At 42.6% G+C, this 25,074-nt stretch overlaps 1 protein-coding gene across 3 annotated transcripts in view; it reads left to right on the forward strand.

Annotated features, from left to right (window-relative positions):
• Window positions 1-24,820, forward strand: part of LHFPL3 (LHFPL tetraspan subfamily member 3) — a 577,287-nt gene extending 552,467 nt beyond the window's left edge. Inside the window, exon 4 of one of the 3 annotated variants that reach the window (XM_034964705.3) lies at window positions 21,937-24,820. Coding sequence is in view for 1 of the 3 variants with exons in the window: in XM_024929609.4 (XP_024785377.2) it covers window positions 21,937-21,965 (29 nt within the window). In the remaining 2 variants the exon portion in view is untranslated. The remainder of the gene's footprint in view (window positions 1-21,936) is intronic. The other 2 variants (XM_024929610.4, XM_024929609.4) reach the window with 2 other exon arrangements.
• Window positions 24,821-25,074: the final 254 nt, after the last annotated feature.

Raw genomic sequence — 25,074 nt, forward strand, 5'->3', positions numbered from 1 at the left:
TCTGCTTCCATTCCCTTCTATTCTGGGCTCTCTTCCCCCTTCCTCTTTCCTTCCACTTGGTTCTGTTTAGTTCAAAGGCCTTTGTTTTGGCAGCTTGCCAAGCATGTCCTCCTGAGATAGGCCCTCTGACCGCTCCCCTGCCCCCAAGTTCTGTCCAATCCTCTACCTCGGTATTTCCCAGTGTGGTTCACCAGCCACCTGCACCAGAATCATCCGGACCTACCAAGTTGGAATATCTGGGAATAGAACCTAGGAATCTGCATTTCGGTGAATTTCCTAAGTGAATTTTACACGTGATAAAGCTTGAAGATTTCTGATATAGTCTTAGTAAGATTTTTTTTTAATAGAAAGAATATAGTGCAGCCTGATCTCAACCAGCTGTTAGGAGGGAAATTGGCTGATTATCTGATTAAAGTAATTCACATTGAATTGTGAAGAACAAATAAACTCCCCTTTCAGGAGAATTTGCATTCTGACATTTTGCAAGCCTTGATGAATTTCAAAATGGTGAAATGTGTGGGTTGAGTATTTGAAGAAAACGACCTTACCTCTGACCCAAGCTTCAAGGGGAACCTTTGTCTGCACCTGGAAAGGAGGGGTTCTGTAACTTAACAGCCCAGGCCTCCTAGCCTAGAATCACCTGAAATTCAGTCCCAAGGACACCAATTGGTGGAGAGAAGAAGTGGAGTGGGAGGTGCAAGAGGAGGAATGGGCAACTCAGGAAAGGATAGAAGAAGGGAAGGTCAGCAGGCAGGGGAGAGGGAAGAGGAGAGGAAGGAGAACCCTCTCAAATATCCCCATCCTCATAGCACTCAGTGCTGAAGATCTATGTAGGTGCAGCGTGGACTAGTGGAAAACAGACCCAGCCACTGATCTTTCCACTCTACCCCAGAGATCACAACTGAGACTTCGATTTTATTTGCTATTTAGGTAATTTTTCAATATGAAGCTGCCCAGTTGATGGAGGAGGGGTAGTAGCCCCCTTGCCCCTCTTTGGGGCTCCCAAACTATTTCTCCTCCCTCCAAGGGTGGTATGGTACAGGGCCAGTCCTTGGCCTTTCTTCCTTCTCTTTCTACAGTCCCTGCAATATTATCTGTACAATGGATGGCTCCCAAATATGTATCTCCAGTTCCAACCTCTCCCTTGAATTCCAGATCTTTGTGTCTAATGGCCTATTGTGGCTATCTGATTTTCTCCCCAAAAAAGTTTCTCTTGTTCCCCATCTCAGTAAATAGGACCCCACTCACTCAGATGGATCAAAAACTTGGGAGTCATCATGAGTTTTCTCTCAGATACACACACACACATTCCTCATGTAACCTATCGCCAAATCCTACTGACTCTGCCTTAAAAACATTAAATCTGATCCCACCTCACCACTTCAACCACTCCCAGCCTGGTCCAAGCCACCACTGCCTCTCTTCCAGACCATGTCATCGCCTTCTAACTGTCCTCTCTGCTTCAACTCTTACCCCTTACAGTCTTCTTGTCACTCACTCACAGTGAGTCTTACAATGTAATTCTCATCACCCCCCTCCCCTTCTCCCCACCCTTCAATAATGTCCCATTGCATTGAAAATAAATTCAAAATGCCTCACCATTGCCCAAGAGTCCTATATTGTCCGGTTCACCCTGATGGCCCATCTCCTATCACCAGCTGCCCTGGCTCCCCTGCTATTTCTTCTGCCTCTGCTTTTGCTGAAGCCTCCACCTAGAAGGTGGATTCCCCTAGATATTTTGTTTCCTCATTCCTTCAGGGAAAGTGTCCCTGACCACCTGCTCCAAAATAACAGCTGGCTTCTCACCCCAATTTATTTTTGTTCGTAGCACTCAAAGCCACCTGATGTATTTATTACACATTTATTTGCTTATTGTCTATATCCACATTTCACTGTAAGGTTTATGAAAGCTAGGACTTACTCTCCTCTGTCTGCCACTGCATCCCCACACCTAGAATAGTGCCTATCATATATGCTCAATTCATATTTGTTGAACGAATGACTGAATGAGTGAATGGAGGAAAATGAAGAAAAAGTATTAATGTAGGTAAGGATGGCCACTAACTCGTGGCTCAAAGCCCCATCTGAGGTCTTATTAGGAGTTTTTTGTTGGTTTTGTTTTGTTTTTTGAGACAGTCTTGCTCTGTCGCCAGGCTGGAGTGCAGTGGTGCGATCTCAGTTCACCGCAACTTCTGCCACCTGGGTTCAAGCAATTCTCCTGCCTCAGCCTCCCGAGTAGTTGGGATTACAGGCGCCCGCCACCACACCTGGCTAATTTTTGTATTTTTAGTAGAGACGGGGTTTTGCCATGTTGGCCAGGCTGGTCTCGAACTCCTGACCTCAGGTGATCTGCCCACCTTGGCCTCCCAAAGTGCTGGGATTACAGGCGTGAACCACTGCGCCCAGCCTCTTTTTACATATTAAGTAAATTCTTCTTTATTCCACATTCTAAGTCCTCAAAAATTATACATTCACATTTACCAAATTACAAACTCAGCTTTTACCCATTTACTGTACATAAAACACAGTTAATGAGATTAGGCAATAGGAAGCTTTTCTATTGCAAAATTATATTAATGGAGTCTCCCATGGGCTAAGCTACTCTCTCTGAAAATCAAGCACATTCCAGAAATCACATTAAAACTCTTTAAGTCCTCCCGGGGTCCCCAGGGTCAAGGGAAAGGCAGACTAATGTGGCTTCACAAAGCGGCTCACTTGCTCTGAACATTTAACTGTGGATTTGGAAAGATCTGCTTTGTGACTTGTTTCCCACGTCTGAAAGGAAAGAAATCCAGAGAATTTTCTCCTTTCATGCCAAAACTTGTTATACTGGCAGCCATTCCCCTATAAATGTTTCCCACAAAGATGGGCACTGACTTCCACCAGGGGTACATCAGCATTAGCTCCACGGTGAATAACAGAAGGCTAAATGATTCCCTTGTAGGAAATAACTGAAGGGAAGGAAAGATGACTGTCTAACTTACTGTATAAGAATATTACCCTAGCTTGGGTTCCCCCATAGATAGATGCTGACACGGGATTTAAGTGCAGGTCATTTTTGTACGTAGAGATCCCAGAAGACACTGGTAGGGGATGAAAAAGTGAGACAGGGAGAGGAAGGTGGTCAATAAAGGGAGTATTAGCAAACAAGTCATTACTTGGGTAACTGGAGTGCAATCCCACTGGGGATTTCTGAGATTCCAGGGGCAAGGGAAGTGATATTTATAAATCAATTCTCATCAGTCATTGACTGAGGACTGCTAGAGGTAAGGGATGGTGATTCCCTGGCATTTCCAGTCTGTCCCGTGGGTAAACAGAGAGGACCCTGCTGGTCAGAGAATGTCCTCCAGCAAAAAGACGCAGAGGCTGGCAGTTAAACACTGGCCCAGTGGGCACTGAAATGGTAAAGCCTAAGGGGAAAGTGGCAGAGAAACGACAGCCTCTACTACAAGTACTGGCTTCTGCAAAGAGCATTTTCTAAGAATGGATGTTCTCTTATGAAGTCATCTTTATATGAACAAAGCTTAAAGGAAGAATGCTGGAAAGATTTCAATGAGAGCTGAAATCCTGGAAACATGTTTAGAAGCAGGTCATCTTGGTTCAGATTGAGTGGACTAGATCTACTGGTAGGACTTTCAGAGTTGTTTGGGGGTTTTATTTGTGACAACTCTCAACAGCTTGAGAGTCAGAACAAGTTACAAAGAGAAGCAGATCTTGTGTACCTGACTGGAGAAAGCAGCTCTGCCTTTCATTCTGGCAGCTGGCACTTCATCTGCTGTGGGCTGATCCTTCACAGAGCCACTGTGTCTACTCTTTCCAAAATCAAGAACCTCACATACATGTACACATACATACATGCTCACTCAGGGGACCACAATATTAGAGACACTGCATTAATTTGTTTTCATGTTTGGACATATTTTTAAGACATCTTACCCCTTCAAACAATAAACATTCTAATTATGTAAATATGTATCATAGAGGCCAGGCATGGTGGCTCACACTTGTAATCCCAGTGCTTTGGGAGGCTGAGGCAGGAGGATCACTTGAGTCCAGGAGTTTGGAAACCAGCCTGGACAATATAGCAAGACCCAATCTCTACAAAAAAAATTTAAATTGCCAGGTGTTGTGGCACATGCCTGTAGCTCCAGCTAACCAGGAGACTGAGGCAGGAGGGTCTCTTGAACCCAGGAGTTGGAGGTTGCACTGAGCTATGATCATGCCACTGCACTCCTGCCAGGGTGACAGAGATCCTGTCTTTTAAAAAGAGATATATAATACAGATATACACACATTCCACAGCAAAGAGATCTTGAAGTCCTACTATGTGCCAGGCATTCTGCTAGGTCATGGGGATTCAGAGATGTAAGGCCTGTTTCTTGTCCTTGAGGCATGCACAATGTCAGTGAGGAAGATTTCCTTGTAAGTAGATACGTTATACCTCTACAATGGAGTCACTGTCACATGTGTCAACAATGCATGGACAATCATGTGTAGGCTGTAGAAGGCAGAAATCTTAAGCCACTTGAATATTTGGGATGAGTCTAAGTTTTCCAGGAGAAGGAAGAGGGGAGATTTCTGTCCAAATTGTTTCCGTTAATGAATCCACTGAAAATCCCCATACTGACTTTTGAAAAGTCAAAAGTCAAGCTTACATCAGAAAGTCAGCAGTTAGAAAGATGGAAGGAAAAGAATAGTTACATGATAGCTTCACATCAAGTAGAGATGAGTTGAATCTGACCAAAGACAGAAAGAGAAGAAAAAAAAGAAGTAAAGGTATACCTATTATTTAAACTCACAAAGGCATTATTTAAAATCAAAATTGGGAGAGAAAGGAGGTGAGAAGGAACGGAGGTGAATTTTCACTTTTCTAGAGAAGACTCAACATACAGTGTCTAAAATTGATAAATGCATAATTAAACAAATGTTAACATAGTATTTAGACTACTGAAGTAACTACTGCAATAAAACTGGAAACTATTAAAAGAGCTTGTCTCCAGGGAGTAAGACCGGGTATGAGAAGGGATGAAGTGGGGTGACTCTTCATTATAAGATCATTTGTATGGTCTGACTTTTTAAAAATCAAGTATTGGCTTTTCCAGGCCTAGCGTGGTGGCTCACGCCTGTACTCCCAACACTTTGGGAGGCTGAGGCAGGTGGATCACTTGAGGTCAGGAGCTCAAAACCAGCCTGGCCAACAAGGGGAAACCCCAGCTCTACTAAAAATACAAAAATTAGCCAGGTGTGGTGTCACAAGCCTGTAGTCCTGGCTACTCAGGAGGCTGAAGTGGGAGAATCGCTTGAACCTGGGAGGCAGAGGTTGCAGTGAGCCAAGATGACACCACTGCACTCCAGCCTGGGTGACAGAGCAAGACTCTGCCTCAGAAACAAAAACAAGGAAAGTATTGGCTTTTCCAAAGAGCATTTTCTAAGAATGGATATTCTCCCATAAAGTCATCTTTATATGAACAAAGTTTAACAGGAGAACTCTGGAAAGATTTCAATGAGAACTGAAATCTTGGAAATATGAAGAATTTCAGTGGATTAATTAATGGAAACATTTAAAATCAATGTACATATTACCTTGATGAGGTAGACATTTTCAAGTTCAAGCTGCTACACTCTGCCTGCTATATTATACCATCTCAAAATTATACATGTTCAATCAGTTTTTTTTAATTAAAGAGCAGTCCTAATTATATTTCCTAGAGATCTTTCCTTCTCTCCTCTTCTCATTCGCTTCTTAGGATAAGGAAACATCTGGCAGGCTTGGTGGCTTGTGCCAGTAATCCCAGAAGTTTGTGAGATCGAGGCAGGAGGATTACTTGAGGCCAGGAGTTTGAGACCAGCCTGGCTACATAGTGAGACCCTCTTCCCTTCAAAAAATAAAAATAACAAATTAGCCAGGCTTCATGGCACTCACTTATAGTCTAGCTATCAAGAGGCTGAGTTGGGAGGGTCCCTTGAGCCCAGGATTTTAAGGCTGCAGTGAGCTATGATTGTGCCATTTCACTCACCTGGTCAACAAAGTGAAATCCTGTCTCCAAAAAAACAAGTGGTTGGGAGATTCTCCTGCTCTATACCTGCAGAGCAGACAGGAGGCCTTACTGGTCCTGTGCATCTTAATCTTTGCTCCATCCCCTTCCTCCCCCGCATTACAACGCCCCGTGGAGCTCAGGGGAAAATACCCAGTTGCTGCCTTGAGCAGTAGACTTGCCTCAGAGCTCCTAGCTTACTGTTTACATGCAGGGTCTGGAACTAAGCAGCTAAATTGGCTGTGTGTTTGTCCCTTTAGAACTGATTGTCAGTCCTTCCCCCTCAGTCCGTTCAGTGGATTCTGAACACTGGCCGGGTGAAGGTCTCATTGCCCAGAGCTGAGATCAACCGCTAACAAGAAGAAAACTATTTCAGGCCAGAGGCCACGGGAGAAATGGCGGGGAAGCCAGGCTCTTCTGTAGATGACACGCCAGGCTCAGGTGGCCAGTGAGGACCATCTTTGTGCTTTGTTCATTCATTTTTTTACCTGAAATGGAGACTGATGTGGCTCCCGGGAGGGGGCTATGAAGAGGACAAGGCCTGTGAGGTGCTGCCAATACTTTCTTGCCTCACAGGCTGATGAGAATAGAGAGAACCACAGCACCGTGAAGCCCACCAGCAGCGCCCCAGCTCCCCAGCCTCGTGCCTGCAACAGAGTAGGTGGTCACTGAAGGTTTCATTTCTTTTTAATCTCCCATAGTAAAGAATTTCTGTTTCTACCATTATGACACAACTGTTGCAGCTATGAGGACAAATCTTTTGAGCCTTTCTGCAGATCTGGGTGCCTTACCCCCAACTTTCATATCGGAGACATCTAGTTGCCAAATTAAGGGTCTGTTTTGAAGGGTTTCTTACTCTGTTTTGTGTTGCTATAACAGAGTACCATAAAAAAAAAAGTTTTGTTTTGTTTGAATTCTCTTTTTCAGGCAGCCCCCACAATCACAGCAGATTCAGAGAGACTCCCATAAATGTATTTCTTACAGTTCTGGAAGCTGGGAAGTCCAAGGCTGAGGGGCTGCTTCTGGTGAGGGCCTTCTTGCTGCATCATAACATGGCGGAAGGGCAAGCAGGCATGCGAGACTGGAAAGCAGACTGAATATCATCCCTTTATCATGTGTGAGACAGGAAATCAGGCCAAATTTCATCCCTTTATTGGGACCCCACTCCCAGTGACAACAGCATTAATCCATCATGAGCCCTCATGACCTAAGCACCTTTTAAAGGTCCCACTGTTAATACTATTACAATGGCAATTAGATTTCAACATGAGTTTCGGAGGGGACATTCAAACCACAGTAGTCCCTGAATTGGCATTCTCTTGTGTTGGCCAAGAGCCATTCTCTGAATCACAAATAAAATGAACGCCTGGGCAGAGGTTGGGAAGCCTTTCTAAGAACCAGAAATCTGTTCTATCTGTGGAAGAAGAATGTCCTATTATAGTGAGCAAGAGATGGACAAAGCAGAAATGGTATGTGCTGCTAGGAGCATTATTTGGCCCTCCTGTCTGTGACAGCCACCAAAGGCAACAAGAATAATGAAAAGAGATATGGTGTAGACAGGCTGACAGAAATGTCTGGAGGGAGCTCTTAGAGTGACTTAAACAGCCCCAACCTTGTTCTAGGATCTCACTAGACTCAGTGAATCACTTTGAACACAAATTAATCCAGCTACCAGGAATCTAAGAAAAAGAAATTGAAAGTTATTATTCTCTATTGTTATGACTTCTCATCCTTATGAAAGTGTTCTTCTTTTGCAACACTTTGCATATTGATCACAGATTTTCTTCTCAATGCTCATTCATTTATTCAACAAGAATGCATTGGGTGATACATTGAGGAATGCATTGAATGTATGTGAAGGTGCTAAAAGGAATGTTTAGAATAGCTATCCTTTTGGTGTGCTGAGAGTCTTCAGAGCATCTCCTAATCACTCTCTTAGAGAAGCAAATACAAACCCACAATAACATGGAAGATGGTAGAATGTTTAGCTTTTTATTTCCAAGGAATTTTCAAAATAATAGTGGCACATTTTTCCCAGTTATAAAAATGATGTGTGTTCAGCTCACTGTAAAAATAAAAACAGAAAAAGAAAAATCAGACAATTTTTCTTTTTCAGAGTCAAAAAACATCCTAAATCGTAGGGCATGGTGGCTCATACCTGTAATCCCAGCACTTTGGGAAGCTGAGGCAAGCAGATCACGAGGTCAGCAGTTCAAAACCAGCCTGGCCAACATAGAGAAACCCCGTCTCTACTAAAAATACAAAAATTAGCCAGGTGTGGTGGCGGGCACCTGTAATCCAGCTATTCCAGAGGCTGAGGCAAGAGAATCACTTGAACCCGGGAGGCAGAGGTTGCAGTGAGCTGAGACCACGCCACTGCACTCCAGCCTGGGTGACAGAGTGAGACTGTCTCAAAAAAAAAAAAAAAAAAAAATCCTAAATCTACCATTCAGAGCTCAACTAACATTATGGGGTAGATCCTTCCATATTTTTTCTATGTACATATAAACATATTTGATTTTCAAAAATGAGATTCCATTAATCATGCTACTTCATATCCTGCTTTATTCTTTTATTATGGTATGTATGTTATTCATTTATTATAGAGCTATACAATCATTTTAAATGACTGTATAGGCTGGGCACAGTGGCTCATGCTTGTAATCCAACGCTGAGGCAGGAGGATTGCTTGAGGCCAGGATTTCAAGACCAGCCTGGACAACATAGTGAGAAACTATCTCTACAGAAAAAAAAAAGTTTTTAATTAGCCAGGCATTTGATTGTATGCACCTGTAGCCATAGCTACTTGGGAGGCTGAGGCTGGAGGATCACTTGAGCCCAAGAGTTCAAGGTTGCAGTAAGCTGTGATCATACCACTACACTCCAACCTGGCTGACAAGGCAAGACTCTGTCTCTAAAAAAAAAAAAAAAAAATTGGCCTGGCACGGTGGCTCACACCTGTAATCCCAGCACTTTGGGAGGCAGACGTGAGCTGATCACTTGAGGTCAGTAGTTCAAGACCAGCCTGGCCAAAATGGTGAAACTTCATCTCTACCAAAAATACAAAAATTAAAGGGGCATGGTGGTATACATCTGTAGTCCCAGCTACTCAGGAGGCTGAAGCAGGAGAATCGCTTGAACCTAGGAGGCTAGGAGGTGGAGGTTGCAGTGAGCCAAGATCACGCCACTGTACTCCAGCCTGGGTGACACAGCAAGGCTCCATCTCAAAAAAAAAAAAATTAAAATTAAATAACTATATAGAAGTAACCAAGGTTACTCTCCATTTTTTGCTATGATAATCTTATGTGTACAACTTTGTTGTATTATCATAGTACATTCAGAGCATTTACAAACATTTATTAAATGCTATTCATTGGGCTCAGTGCAGTGGCTCACGCCTGTAATCCCAGCTCTTTGGGAGACCAAGGAAGGTGGATCGCCTGAGGTCAGGAGTTCGAGACCAGCCTAGCCAACATGGTGAAACCCCATCTCTACTAAAAATGCAAAAATTAGCCAGGCATGGTGGCATACCCGTGTAATCCCAGCTACTCAGGAGGCTGAGGTGGGAGATTTGCTTGAACCTGGGAGGCGGAGGTTGCAGTCAGCAGAGATCGCACCACTGCACTCCAGCCGGGGCAACAGAATGAGACCCCATCTCAAAAAAAAAAAAAAAATGCTATTCATTGGACTTTAAGCACACAACCTGGTATTAATACAGATGCCAGTCTCCATCTGTGCACAGCAGAGAAAGAAGTAGAGTAATAGGCAAGACCATATCAAGACTCAGACTTGTCTAGGGGTTAAATCTAAATAAAACACCCAACAAACAGCAGAGCTGGACCTAATCTGCCTTTGCTCTTTGTTATCCTTACAGTGGTATGGATACTACTCAGAGTCCTAATCAGTGAGTTACTTTTGTCATTGCTAAAATAGCATTAATAATATTACCTGCCCCGTAACGGTATTTGCAGGATTGCATAGCATAATGCACATAAAGCACTTAGCACAATGCCTGGCTAACAAGTAGTGCTCAGTAAAGGGAGCTATTATCATTACAGGGAACTCTTAACATCCAAGTCAAGGGTCTTGCAGGGAACAAGGATTACAGCTGATTTCTAAGCTTTTCTGCGAGATGTCCTTACCAGGGACATCATTTGACTCAGAGCATGACCACATTCATAAAACAGAAGACAGTCTCCCAGGGTTCAGTCCGCTGGCACCTTCACTCCACCTTCCAGCCAAAGGTCAAGTATTTCCAGCACTCAGACATCATCCTTGATGCCTATAAAACTCTCAAGTTATTTTTAAATTCTTAAGTCCAAACAAGCACTAAGAAAGTATATGAATTTTTTATTATTTGTTGAAATAAGAAAAACTTCACAGAGAGGTCTAAGAAGCTGCTTTTCTCAATTCTACTCTATTTCATCTCCTCTCTCTGTCTCCCTAAAGAGGATAAATTTTTAATGCTGACCTTATTCCTCAAAACCACCCTGTAAAATAGGTATCATGTCCACTTTACAGACAAGAAAAGCAAAAGCATGGCAAGTAAAATGACTTGGCCACATCTAGGAAGTAGCCAACCCGGGATCCAAACTTTTATCTGGCTGCTTCCAAAGTCCAGGTGCTAATAATCTTACACTTGAGTGTACATGAGAATCACCTGGGATCTCAATACTGATTCTGTAGTTTCAGGTGGGACCCTGGAACCTGCATATTCCCAAATATGCAGGTGATCGAGATCCAGGGAGGTTCACAGGCCATAATTAGAGAAACACTGTCCTTGGCCATACAACATTAACGAAGTGCAGCCATAGGATTTTCTTCTCCTAGTCATTACCAAAGTAGCTTTATTGAAACTTCAGTACACCTCAGAATTAGCCATGTGTATATTCTGGATATTTGCCAATTTATGAAATGGTTCCCAGACCAGAGCTGGGACACACCTGGTTTCCGGATGTTTCTGCTGCATCTGTAGAAATCTTCACCATATCATCGCCCCAGGACAGAGTCAAATCAATTGGGTGACCTTTCCTTCTCTGAAATCCTAATCATCTATCCCCTAGGCCAGATTATCTTATCAGCTACTGACCCAGTTAGCTTTCCTACTTCACAACAGGTTTCTAATGCTTTATGTCAGTGTGAGAGAAATGGCAAGTTGGGAAAATTTGTGACATTGCATTCAGGAGGCAGTGAGGTAGAGCAATAGCTTTCAAACTAGATTCCATCAACCCTCAGGACGCTGCAGAGGTGCAACAGGGAAAAGGGGCAGAGGAGAGAGAAAAGCCTGGGAGCTCTGAGCCCTTCAATAGAGCAGCTGTGCTCAATTCTGCTTCATATACAGAACCGGGATTTCTAAAAGAGTCACTCAAAAGCTTTTCAGTGGGGGGAGTGGGAAGGGAAACTGAAAAGAGAGAAGTCACAAGAGCTGGATTCTAATCCCAACTCTTCAGTTAACTTGGTATGTGACTTTGGGCAAATTGCTTCATGTCTCTGGGCTTCGGTCTGCTTACCTGAAAAAAAATGAAAACATTGGAACCATTGACGCCTGTCTTAGTCTGCTAGGGCTGCCATAAAAAATCCCACAGACCTGGTAGTTTGAACACAGAAATTTACTTTCTCACAGTTCTGAAGGCTGGAAGTCCAAGATCAAGGTGTGACAGGTTCGATTTCTCCTGAGGCCCCTCTCCTTGGCTTGTAGATGGCGGCCTTCTTGCTGCGTCCTCAGATGGCTTTTTCTCGGAGCATGCGCACCTGGTATTTCTTCCTTCTATAAAGAGATCAGTCACATTGGATTGGGGCCCCACCCTGAAGATCTCATTTTATCTTAATTGTCCTCTTAAAGGCGCTATCTCCAAATACAGTCGTATTGGGGGTTAGGGCTTCAATATTTACACTTTGGGAGACATAATTCAGTCCACAGCCTAAGGCTCCTTTCAGTAAACACCAGGGGTTGTTGAGCAGCAACTATGTGCCAGGCTTTCCTCTGGGTGCTAGGGACACTGTGGCTTCTCAAAAATGCCCGTTGTCTGCAGCCATACCCACCTGAACATGCTCAATCTTGCCTGATCTCAGAAGCTAAGCAGGGTCAGGCCCAGTTACCACTTGGATGGGTGAAGTGGCCCTTGCACTTGAGGAGCTCACTGTCCAAAAGGTGAGCTCCATTAACGGATGACTGGGGGCAAAACAGAAACCCAAAAAAGACAAGAACAGTTCAGGAAATGCCTCCCAGGGAAGCAACCTAAGATGAAATGATGAAATGTGAAACATGAACAGGTGTTCACCAGTTAGAAAACTGGAGGAAGGGCTTTTCCAGCAGAAGGAGCAAAGGCCCAGAGGTGGAGCAAAGGCCCAGAGGTAGAACACATCCAGGGTGCTGGAGCGCAGTCTGAGGTGGGAAACCCCAGAGGAGGGGCTGGAGCAGGGAGAGACCACAGGAGGCCTCATTAGCTGTGCTAGGCAGTCATGCATATTCAGTAGAAGGTATCACTGCTAAAAAGTTTTAAGCTGGGCTGGGCTCAGTGGCTCATGCCTGTAATCCCAGTACTTTGGGAGGCTAAGGTGGGTGGATCACTTGAGGTCAGGAGTTCAAGACCAGCCTGGCCAACATGATGAAACCCCATCTCTACTAAAAATACAAAAATTTGCTGGGCATGGTGGCGCACACCTGTAGTCCCAGCTACTTGGGAGGCTGAGGCAGGAGAATCAGTTGAACACGGGAGGCAGAGATTGCAATGAGCCAAGATTGCACCACTGCACTCCAGCCCAGGTGACAGAGTGAGACTCCATCTCAAAAAAAAAAAAAAAAAAGTTTTAAGCTGAAGAACAATCTGTTTATTTCTGCATTTTAGAAAGCCCCAAAATTCTAAAATTCTATTTAGCAGTCTCTGGCTTTCCATGACTGCCACGTCATTTGTGGCTAACCAGTGTCAGCCAGCCAGTGATGTATTGCACAGCTACTAAATGCCTTAATTCTTGGTTACTTCTCTCACAGGGCCGTGGGTGTGTGTGCTTATGTGTGCGTGTTCATTAGATCTTGGGTATAAATTGCCTTCTGGACTCTGCCGTCCGCTTCCCTTTGGTCTAGAGAGGAAGCATACATCATACTCAAATGTCTTATTTCATTACAATAAACACCCATAAGGATAATTAGGACCAGGACTATTAAATTTGTGGTAACAAAGGCATGTAAAACTTCGTGATCCTGAACTCTCTGCCTGCTAAAGATTCACTAAGACCATAGGTTCACATGCTGAGAAACGAAAGCCTCACAGCTTCCTGGAGGAGAGAATGCACTTAAGGTTTTAAAGAGCTGTACCTTAACACAATATCACTGAAACTTACAGAGTATTTAGAAGAAAGGGGAACATCACTTGGGTTTTTATAGATAATTGTTAGTAATCTACTTATTAAATACACTGATTCTAGTGCTTTCTGAGAAATTTGCAAAAGACAATCCTTTCTATTGTAAATTCCTTGCTAAAAGAGGATTAAATAAAGCATTAAATAAAGCAATTAGATGCACAAACACAGATATATCAATATACTTTGTTCAGGTAATATAATTAATAACAACATCTTCTCCCAACCCAGAAAACCTTTCCATAAAGGTAGTAGAAAAAGAAAAGGTGTATTATTGAATAAGAATTAAACCAGAATGGGATCCGCATCACAGGCAATTTGCTAAGAGATTGCTGACAGAAAGAAATGTCACCCCCTTTTTTTTTTTTTTTTTTTTGATACAGAGTCTCGCTCTGTTGCCCAGGCTGGAGTACAGTGGCACCGTCTCGGCTCATTGCAACCTCCACCTCCCAGGCTCAAGCGATTCTTCTGCCTCAGCCTCCCTAGTAGCTGGGATTACAGGCACCCACCACCACACCCCGCTAATTTTTGTATTTATTAGAGACAGGGTTTCAACAATTGGCCAGGCTGGTCTCGAACTCCTGACCTCAGGTGATCTGCCCGCCTCAGCCTCCCAAAGTGCTGAGATTACAAGTGTGAGCCACTGTGCCTAGCCGAAATCTCACCCTTTTATACAGCCAGTACCACCCATTACATAAAAGTTCTCAAGGCACACAATAACTAGTCCTCAAGTAAGAGGACTTGGCAGCACCATTTATTACATATAGTGCATCCTAAATTCACCTGGTAATTGAGGGTGATTATCTGTTAATTAATTGGTTTTATACAAAGGGAAAATAAACTTCTCTTGTCTTTATGACAGGTAGTTTTACAACTGGAAGCAAGGCACCTACCAAAGTTAGGCTCCTGCCGTCACTCAGAAACTGGGAGAGAGGGGCACAATCTCCTCTGATGTTTACATTTCAAAGATATGGCTTCCAGTTCCTTCAGAAAGACATTTATGGGCCACGAAGCTGGAAAGGGCCAGGCGCGGTGGTTCATGCCTGTAATCCCAGCACTCTGGGAGGCTGAGGTGGGAGAACTGCTTGAGCTCAGAAGTTTGAGGCTGCAGTGGGCTGTCATCTTGACACTACACTCCAGCTTCAGTGACAGCATGAGACACTGTGTCTAAAAAAAAATTATTGGCTAGGCATGATGGCTCATGCCTATAATCTCAGCACTTCGGGAGGCTGAGGCAGGCGGATCGCTTGAGCCCAGGAGTTCGAGACCAGCCTTGGCAACAAAACTCTGTCTCTACAAAAATTAGCCAGGCATGGTGGTATGCGCCTGTAGTCCCAGCTACTTACGGGGCTGAGGTGGGAAGATCGCTTGAGCCCAGAAAGTCAAGGCTGCAGTGAGCTGTGATTTTGCCACTGCATTCCAGCCTTGGTGACAGAGTGAGACCCCACTTCTAATATATATATATATATATATATATATATATATATATACTGTCAATATTTATTGAGCTCTTTCTATGTGCCAGGTTTATACTTTCTGTTATAAACACCTTATAAGCATCATTTCAATCTTCAGGACAGGTTGGAAAGGAAGTACCCCAGCCTTTTGAATGGGGAAATTGAAGCACAGATATGTAAAACATCTTCTCTAGAGTTACCCAGCTGGTAAGTTGTTGAATTAGGGTTGAAAGCCAGGGAGAATGGCTCCTGAACACACACATTTAACCACTGAACTATATGCCGCCGAGAAAATCAGGAAACATATTATCAAGGAAGGCCAATTGACTTCAAGATGATATTTGGAGAAAGAATGCCTGTGGGACAGATCTCGCTGAGAGAGAGAGAGTACCTCTGGCAGGAAGGGAAGTAAGGACAGAATCAAGAAACGGGAAAATGATACAAAGCTGGTAGTCTTTCCCACACAGAAAGGAGAGGAAGCTTAAAGGAACATGTATAAAGCTCAGTATTAAATGACAATGAACAGAGATGAATTTATTATTTTGAAAAGCCAACACTTTCAAAGTATTTCAAAGGACAGCACTTTCAGAAAAGTGCATGTCAGTCACTAAAGTAGGGACAGAACATTAGGATCACCACCTAATTTATTAATTCTTTTTTTAGATGGAGTCTTACTCTGTCACCCAGATTGGAGTGCAGTGGCGTGATCTCAACTCACTGCAACCTCCGCCTCCTGGGTTCAAGTGATTATCCTGCCTCAGCCTCCCAAGTAGCTGGGATTACAAGCACCTGCCACCATACCTGGCTAATTTTTGTATTTTTAGTAAAGACAGGGTTTTACCATGTTGGACACGCTAGTTTCGAACTCCTGACCTCAGGTGATTTGCCTGCCTTGGCCTCCCAAAGTGCTGGGATTACAGGCGTGAGCCACCGCCGTGCCTGGCTGCCAATTTATTAGTTCTCGTCAAATGCACTAAGAGTCAAGGATGCTACACTGTCACCCTGCCATGGACCTGTCTTCTGGGCTTCAATAGTAAAAGCCTTTCAACCTATGTAAAATATGGAATGGCTTCATGCCAAAACTGGACAGTTAATATTATTAGGATTTATAAATCAGCAGTAACATTCTATTTTCAATGTGCCTGGGTAAGGCCTGCCAAGTAATTGTGCCTGTTTTCTTGCTTTTAATATATTTCACAGTGTTCCTTAAGGGGAAGGAGTGGAAGAAGAAGAGAAAGAGACGTTCATGAATTAATTGAAATCCCTTCTTGTGAAATACTTACTTTCCAAAGAAAAAAACACATGAGAAAGTGTTGTGCCTTGTGTCAAAGTCTCATTGTCCACTGCATACAGAAATAGCACAGAATTATCAAGGCCTGACTCTTAGGCCATTTTCTGCCCCTTCTCACCGAAGATCTGCATAAGTAGCTAGAATAATTTTAGTAATTATCCTCCATCGTCTCCTGTGCTGAAATCGGTATGTCAGATCCAAAGGGAGACAGGAGGAGTCAGCTCTCCTGACTGTGGGGGCTCCAGACCCTAATTAAAAAGGTCAGACAGGAACAATGAGCAGAAACCAACCACGGGAGACATTTCAACATCTGTAAACACGTGGAAAATTCAGCCAAGTAGCATTTAGATAGCCTGGACAATAGGGCCATTATAAATGCTGCACTCATGAGCAGTGATTCAAATGACAGCTTTGAAAAGGATTTGCAAAGAGCCCTTTGGAAATGTAACATGGGCAACTCCGAGCCCATGACATGTTACAAGGACAAATCTGACTGAACAAAGATCCAAAGCAGCATTGAATGACTTATTTATTCATTCCTGCTCTGTACAAACCTGGGAGAATGTGACATATTTTAAATTACCTCCCCTGATAGGCAACATCCATGGTGCATGGGAAATGTTAGCAAAGTTTTTAAAAGAGCAGAATGTTTCACAAGGTGGCAATTACACCACACTGATGCTTCCACCAAATTCTGCAAATTGTCCTCGTGTCTCACGGTCTTAAGACTGAAGGAGTGATGGCCACATCTGGAGAGGAAAATTCTGACTTTTATTTCCTTCCACTTACTCTCTTTACAAATCTGTTTGAAGAGCTAGTCCTTGCCAAGCCTTCAGGTGGAAAACTCTTCATGTGCATACTATCTAAGTAGTTGTAATAACATTCTAATTTTACTCCCCCAACAAAGTGTTTTCCTGATATTCTGTGGGGAGTAGTTGTGTTCTGATCACAGCTGGTTATTATTATTCAGCCTAAGAGTCTGCAGAACTTCTGCATGCCCTGGGGTTTCTGTTGCGTGGTGGTGTCATGCAGTAGGAAGAAAAAATATGCTCTGGTCGCAGTGTCTAAGTAATTCCCAGCACGCCTTCCGATGAGCAGCATGCACTCATGGGCAAGGCTGGGATTAGGGTGAGGCAAGCTAGGTACCTAGGGGGCAAGCTTTTTTGTTTTTTTGTTTGTTTGTTTGTTTGTTTGCTTGCTTGTTTTTTGAGACAGTCTTGCTCTGTCATCCAGTCTGGAGTGCAGTGGTGCGTTCATGGCTCACTGCAGCCTCGACCTCCTGGTCTCAAACGATCCTCCCACCTAAACCTCCCACGTAGCTGGGACCACTGGTGTGCACCATCATACCTGGCTAATTTTTTTTTATTTTTTGTAGACACAGCATCTCCTTATGTTGCCCAGGCTGGTCTTGAACTCCTGGGTCAAGCAATCCTGCCACCTTAGCCTCCCGAAGTGCTGGGATTACAAGCATGAGCCACCACGACTGGCCCTGCAAGTTTTAAAGAAGCACTCACCTCACACTTGCATGACCCTGCAAGCGAGCTCCTTAAATTTTATACCCTAGACACTCACTTGCCTCACCCTATTCCAGGCCTGGCTCACTGGCTTCACACTTTCATTTTCCCACTTACTTCTCAGCTCCCTGCCCACCACAGATACTGTGGGTCAGAAGTACAGTCCCAGAGTTGACAATACTCAACAAAGAAGAAACCTTTAATGGCCAGGTGCAGTGGCTCATGCCTGTAATCCCAATACTTCAGGAGACCAAGGTGGGAGGATCACTTGAGTCCAGGAGTTTGAAACCAGCCTGGGAAACATAATGAGACCCCATCTGTATAAAAAAAAATTTAAAATTAGCTGGGCATGGTAACGTGTGCCTGTGGTCCTAGTTATGTGGGAGGCTGAGGTGGGAGGATCATTTGAGCCTGGAGGTGGTAGAGGCCGCAGTGAGCTATGATCGTGCCGCTGTAGTCAAGAAGCCTGAGTCACAGAGCAAGACCCTGTCTCAAAAAGAAGAAGAGGAAGAGGAGGAGGGAGAGGAGAAGGAGGAGGAGGAGGGGGAGGAGGGAGAAGAAGAAGAGAGCTTTAGGAATGAAGGATTGACTAATCAATAGTGAGATTAGGCCGGGTGCGGTGGCTCACTCCTATAATCCCAGCACTTTGGGAGGCCGAGGTGGGTGGATCACCTGAGCTCAGGAGTTCGAGACCAGCCTGGCCAACATGGTGAAACCCCATCTGTACTAAAAATAAAAAATTAGCTGGGCATGGTGGCGCATACCTGTAATCACAGCTACTCGGGAAGCTTAGGCAGGAGAATCGCTTGAACCAGGGAGGCGGAGGTTGCAGTGAGCCGAGATCACACCACTGCACTCCAGCGTGGGCAACAGACTGAGATTCTGTCTCAAGAAAAACAAAAAGAGTGAAGTTACAGCGAGGGATCTAATGAGGGATTTGGCCATATGAAGGCCACGGGTGACCCAAGACCAGAGCAGATTCAAGAAGGGTTGTTGATGAATGACCTTTTAGGGTCAGGCCCCAGGCTGTGGGCCCAGATGATGAAGGAGAAAAAGAAAGTTTTGTGAAACTGGCCGCAAATGTTCCCTTCCTGTAAGAGAGCTGAGGTTCTTCCCAGGGAGACATCTGCCCTGCTGGAGGCTTCCTTCTCCCCTCTACCTCCCGCAGGTATGGGTGTCACTACCCTGGGGTCTGATCTAAAGTCCTTCCAACACTCACTGCTCCCTTCCCAGCCCACTGAGAACAGGTCTCACCCTGACTGGGATGCAGCCTTAGATACATGTACTTCCTTCTTGGTAATCTTACTTTTCCTTCATCCTGTGATGTCATAAAGTCAAACCAGGCAGCTTAGCACCAAGGAGAGAGAAACAGGGAGTCTCTGGTTCATGGATGCCAATGAATGATTCACACCAAAGCAGGCTTTTCTATTATGAAATTAGGAGTGTACTTACTTGAGAACCTCAAGAAAATGAGGACTACCCTCCTGACCCCGTTTTCCCCTGCCCCACACACACATAGATGGCCCTCTGTGGTCTCCCTATTCATCCCTCTAGTTATACTTTTTTTTTTTTTTTTGAGACAGCGTCTTGCTCTGTCACCCAGGCTGGAGTGCAGTGGTGTGATCTCAGCTCACTGCAACCTCTGCTTCCCGGGTTCAAGTGATTCTCCTGCCTCAGCCTCCCAAGTAGCTTGAGACTACAGGTGCCTGCCACCATGCCTAGCTAATTTTTGTATTTTTAGTAGAGATGGGTTTTTGCTATATTGACCAGGCTGGTCTCGAACTCCTGACCTCAAGTGATCTGCCCACCTTAGCCTCCCAAAGTGCTGGGATAGCAGGCATGAGCCACAGTGCCCAGCCAATTTTTTATGGCCACATACTATTCCATGGTGTGTATGTACCACATTTTCTTTATCCAGTCCACTACTAATGGGCCCCTAGGTGGATCCCATGTCTTTGCTTTTGTTAATAGTGCTGCAACGAACATATGAGTGCATGTATCTTTTTGGTAGAAGGATTTATTTTCCTTTGGGCATATAGCCACTAATGGGATTGCTGGGTTGAATGATAGTTCTGTTTTAAGTTGTTGGAGAAATTTCCAAACTGCTTTCCACAGTGGTTGATTGTTTTGCTTTTAATAATATCTAAAGAAAGTATTCCTTTCCGTAGGGCTTCTGCCAGCATGACTCAATCTCAGATAATCATTATAGACTAATCATCATTATGACATGATCATATTTCAATTATCCTCTGTGTAGTCTGGGTATATTAAAGTAACCGTGAGTTCTCTTGCTGAGAGAAGTTCATTAAGATCATAATGTGGATACGATTTTTTTAAGTGTATTGAAAAACAAGGGGGAACATACCAAAAACAACAACAGAATGATCCAGAGGATTTTCTAGCACACATTCAGAAACCATATCTTATCTTGTGTTTTAAAGTGCTCTGTGACGCAAAACCTCGGCTGGGCACAGTGGCTCATGCCTATAATCCCAGCACTTTGGGAGGCCGAGGCAGGTGGATCACTTGAGGTCAGGAGCTCAAGACCAGCCTGGCCAACATGGCAAAACCCTGTCTCTACTAAAAACACAAAAATCAGCCAGGTGTGGTGGCACATGCCTGTAATCCCAGCTACTCAGGAGGCTGAGGCAGGAGAATCGCTTGAACCTGGGAGGCAGAGGTTGCAGTGAACCAAGATCATGCCACTGCACTCTGGCCTGGGTGACAGAGTGAGACTCCATCTCAAAAGTAAATAAAAATAAAAACAAATAAATAAAAAATAAAGTGCTCTGTGATGCAAAGCCTAACAGGCTGTTTCCTTTTGGCCCAAATATGGCACACCGTGACCAGCCAGCTGTATTTACCCAACTTCCCAATATATAAGATACCCTTAACCCCTGGTTCACAGTGACAAAAATCTATGAAAATCATTCAAAGAATAAGGTTAATCATACTGTTTGAGGTCTAGCTGTATTGATACAGGATCAGTCCCTAATCTATTGGAGAAAAGGAAAAGTAATTATCCCCTGAGAATTCATCCAAAAGAAACAAAATTTTTTGTGTGTGACAGGGAGGGTCTTACTCTGTCACCCAGGCTGGAGTGCAGTGGCGCGATCTTTGCTTACCACAACCTCGACCTCCTGGGCTCAAGCGATCCTCCCACGTCAGCCCCTTGAGTAGCTGGGACTACAGGCGCACCACCACACTCGGCTAATTTTTGTATGTTTTGTAGAGATGGGGTTTCACTATGATGACTACAAGCTGATCTCAAACTTCTGAGCTCAAAAGATCCTCCCGCCTCAGCTTCCCGAAATGCTGGGATTACAAGTGTGAGCCGTAACACCCAGCCAAGAAATATTTTAAAATATAAATAGATCTTTATATAAAAGATATTCATATTTATAATAATAAATCAGAAACCTACCTAAATGTCTGACAATAGTGAAACAGTTGCAAATGGAATATTGAGCATAGAGTGGAAAGGAATGAGAATGAGGCAGAATATTATGCAGCCATTGAAAATTCATGCTGATGGTAGGGCACGGTAGCACACACCTGTCATCCCTACACTCTGGGAGGCTGGGGAAGGTGGCTCATTTCAGCTCAGGGGTTCGAGATCAGCCTGGGCAACATGGTGAAACCCTGTCTCTATATTATAAATTAAGTAAATAAATAAAAGAAACTTATGCTGATGATATGGACAATGGAAATTTAGAAAATTGTCTTTAATGTAATGTTTAAATGTTTAAAGTATCATCTATACTGTAATTACAATTGTATGAAATAATTTCCCACTTAGATAAGGAATGGAAAGAAATATAGGAAGAAAACAGTTGTGTCCAAGTGATTAAATTGTGGGTGATTAATCTTTATAATAATTTCTTTTGTAGCTGCTATAATGTTGAGTTCAAATAAATAAAACTTGGAAAGAAAAGGAAAACACTCAAGTGACACATTTTTCCATGCTAAGCAGAAAAGTCAGTGATACTTGGGAACGGTCCACATTTTTCCTTGCTCCTTCAAAGCAGCCTCTAATCTTGACCCAGATGGAGGGAATACTCATGTTCTTCTTGCTGGGAAGACTGTACTGTGGGTTGAATGGAACAGAAATCTCAAACTTTCCAGTATTGTTTGGTAACAAATGCAAAATGCATTTGAACCATTCATTGGTATAGTTTTTCCATGACAAATATTATGCACAAAAATCTTGCAGACAGAAAATGATGTATTTTTTCTCTCCCCCCCACCCTTTTTCTCTCTCTTCCCTCCAATTTCTGCAGTTCTGCTAAGCCAATATTCTCTAGAATGAGCACAAAACAAATCGAATAACAGCTAAACAAATCGAATAACAGCTAAACGAATCGAATAACAGCTTTTGTACATCAAAATCAAGAAGGAATACGCCTGAGAGAGATCAGAGTATATAGAAGAATATGAACAAGAATGGAACATTCACTTGTCAACGCACTTTCTAAATCTAGATCAGCAGAGATGGGAGTGATTTTCTGGAAAGAGATGTGATCATGGATTAAACACCAGCTCATTGGAAACTCATTGGATGAGATCAGAAAACGTTCATGAAAAATCATATTCAGGAAATATATTAAGGAAGAGGAATATAAATGCTCTAGAGTTAACATGTAAAATATATACGTACTGAGGTTTGTAAACTGTCCTTTTTAAATCAAACTGAAAACAAAAAGCTTTAACCTTTCAACAGAATTTTTAAAAAGGCAGTTAGTTCTAAATTATTCCTATCTCAATAGCCAAGAGGCTGATCAAGCGTCATTTATTGAGGAAGCATCTTAGAAAATGCCTCTGAATGTTTTCATAGGAGCCGTGACCTTTGGTTCTTCATCTCTACCATTCATTTACTTCACTGTGTAATTAGTTACAACCACTCAGTTATTAAGAGACGTAACGCTTCAAACTTTTTACCAAGTCTGTGTTCTGTTTAATCTGTCCATACAAGTTATTACTGAGAAAGTGTTTATGCCATATACTATTCCTCCATCAAGCTGTATATTACAGGAAGTACATCTTTACATCATAGGTTCCCAAGCAACATAGATTTCCCTATCTTTCTGGAAACAGCATCAAGGAACTCTGAAAAATATAGAAAAAGTTCATTTTCACCTTGGAAGCTCACGTGTAATATTATAGGCTACTATCAAATAAACACTTTTTTTCTAATTCTCCCTAGTATATGCATAGGAATTTAATATACTTTATAAATAAGTATCTAAAATATCTCCTACTTTTTTCCTATTTCTTTGCCATACATGTTATCAGAAATCCATGTCTTCTATTTCCCTTACTGATGGGCACTCATTTTTATTTTTTTAAAAATCATTCCATTAAACATATTTCTAAATAATAGTAAGTGGTACTAACAAAATAAATAATAATTTAATAGCCTTAGAAATAAATGACTATATACTTATACAGGTTGAAAAAACTCGGTAGGAATAAGTTACCTTTTTGTTTACTAATGTTGGTTTCAAAAATACTCAGATTCATTTTAGTTGGCTGACATCTGGAAGTAGTTAACAACTAACCAGTTGACTTCAACAATCATTTGCTCCCAGGCTTCCCCCATCATCACCCTCACCACATATCCTGCTAATATCCAACAACAAAGAAATATTTAATATTGAAATAGCCCATTGCCTGAGAGTGAACACAAGCTAAAATACATGCAAGGGTACTTAATGGAAGCCAAACCATGTTCTATACCTGAGGAGAAAACATGGACATGTAGAATGCTTTTATTCATATATTCAAAATTAGAACAAATCAGTGTATATCACTAGAACATCAGATGGAGGATAACACAAGAAGTGATACAGATCAGGGTTCACTTCTCTTACCCTCTCTCTGTTAGGACCACATTCCTATTTTAGCCAAATGTTTCTGGTATGGGCCATCTTTTCACCATAAATGGCATTATGTTTCAAATGGCTAAAAGCATATTATGGGTATGCTCAAAGGAGTAAAACCCAATTCACAGAGATGTGGCTTTTCTAAAGAACCAAATTAAGGGAATACTTAGTATCTACAACTAAAGTATTAGTCATTCTGAGGATTATTTGTTGCTTTAAGTATTAGCTCCCTACTACATCCATAACACCCCACTTACTAAATTTAATTACACACAACTTTTCAAGAATTCGTATTTTATTTGAAGGGAGGTACCTGTCTACTTTATCTACAATAAAAACAAAAGGTATTGGCTTTCTCTAATCCATGCAAACTACAAATTCCATCGGGAGTCCTACATCACTAACAGTGGTGTGAACAAAACTAAGAAAGTACTTCCTAACCACATGTGAATGTTTTAAAAAAGTTTTTGCCATAAAACCTAAGTGTAATTTAGCATACCACAGTGCTCTGAAGATGGGTCATTGATGATGTACCATTTGTATATAGGTAATACACATGTAAATCACTAATTGTTAATTAAATATAAGAAGTAGGTTTTTATCTTTTTAAAAAAAAAACAAAAAAAGTGACTCCCTTTCTCATTCTGTTCTGTTGTATTGCGTCCAAAAGTTGTGTGTAATTTTTTTAAGGTCCAAGAAATGTAAAGAAATTTGTTGGAATACCTGAATTTCTGTAAAAAAATAAAAATAAAAATAAGATTTTGTTACTTAAAAGAATTTTTGGTGGTGTGGTACATATTTGGTGCGTTCAGTTTCTGTCTTTGTCCAGTGATCTGGTGACAGCTGATGGTTCCACTGAAGTAACTATCTCGGAAAATCTCCCTGCTGTTGGATTCCATATCTGTCAACAGCAGGACTCTCATATAGAAGGCATGGTTAACATCTCCAAAGCCTCTTCTGGCCAAATGTAGGAATATCTCCAGCTAATTCTCCATACACTCAGTGGAATGAAATTGATAACTAAATAAATAGCTGGACTACTCAAGTAAAACTTGACCTGCAATATCCAATTGCCCAGTCTCCCCTTTGCAAATTGAAAACAACCAACCATTCCTCGCACACGAGCAACCCTTCATACTGGGTATATGAAGCAACAACACTTCATACTGGGTATATGTTGTCTGAGTGGGTTCCAATCCCTGATCCTTGATTTACTATATGACTCTGAACAACTCTAAGCCTCAGTGTCCTCACTGGCAAAATAGATATAAATAATATTACTCAGCTCCATAGCATTGTTCTAAGGATATAAATTAAACTATACTGTTGTTGTGTTTGACAGGTAGGGGATATTCAGTGAATGTTCATTCCTTCCCCTCCTACTATATGCAAGACACTGAAGGAAGAAAAGAAACATAAAAAAAAGTCTCCGCTCTGAAGATCCTGAAGACAATTAGAGTGACATTTATGAGCAGGGATTGAAAATTCAAATGCGTACAAGGGCCAATAAATTCACAAAGCAAGCTCAGCTGGGGA

This window comes from Pan paniscus, chromosome 6 (assembly GCF_029289425.2).
Source record: "Pan paniscus chromosome 6, NHGRI_mPanPan1-v2.0_pri, whole genome shotgun sequence".
Classification (NCBI taxonomy): Eukaryota; Metazoa; Chordata; class Mammalia; order Primates; family Hominidae; genus Pan; species Pan paniscus.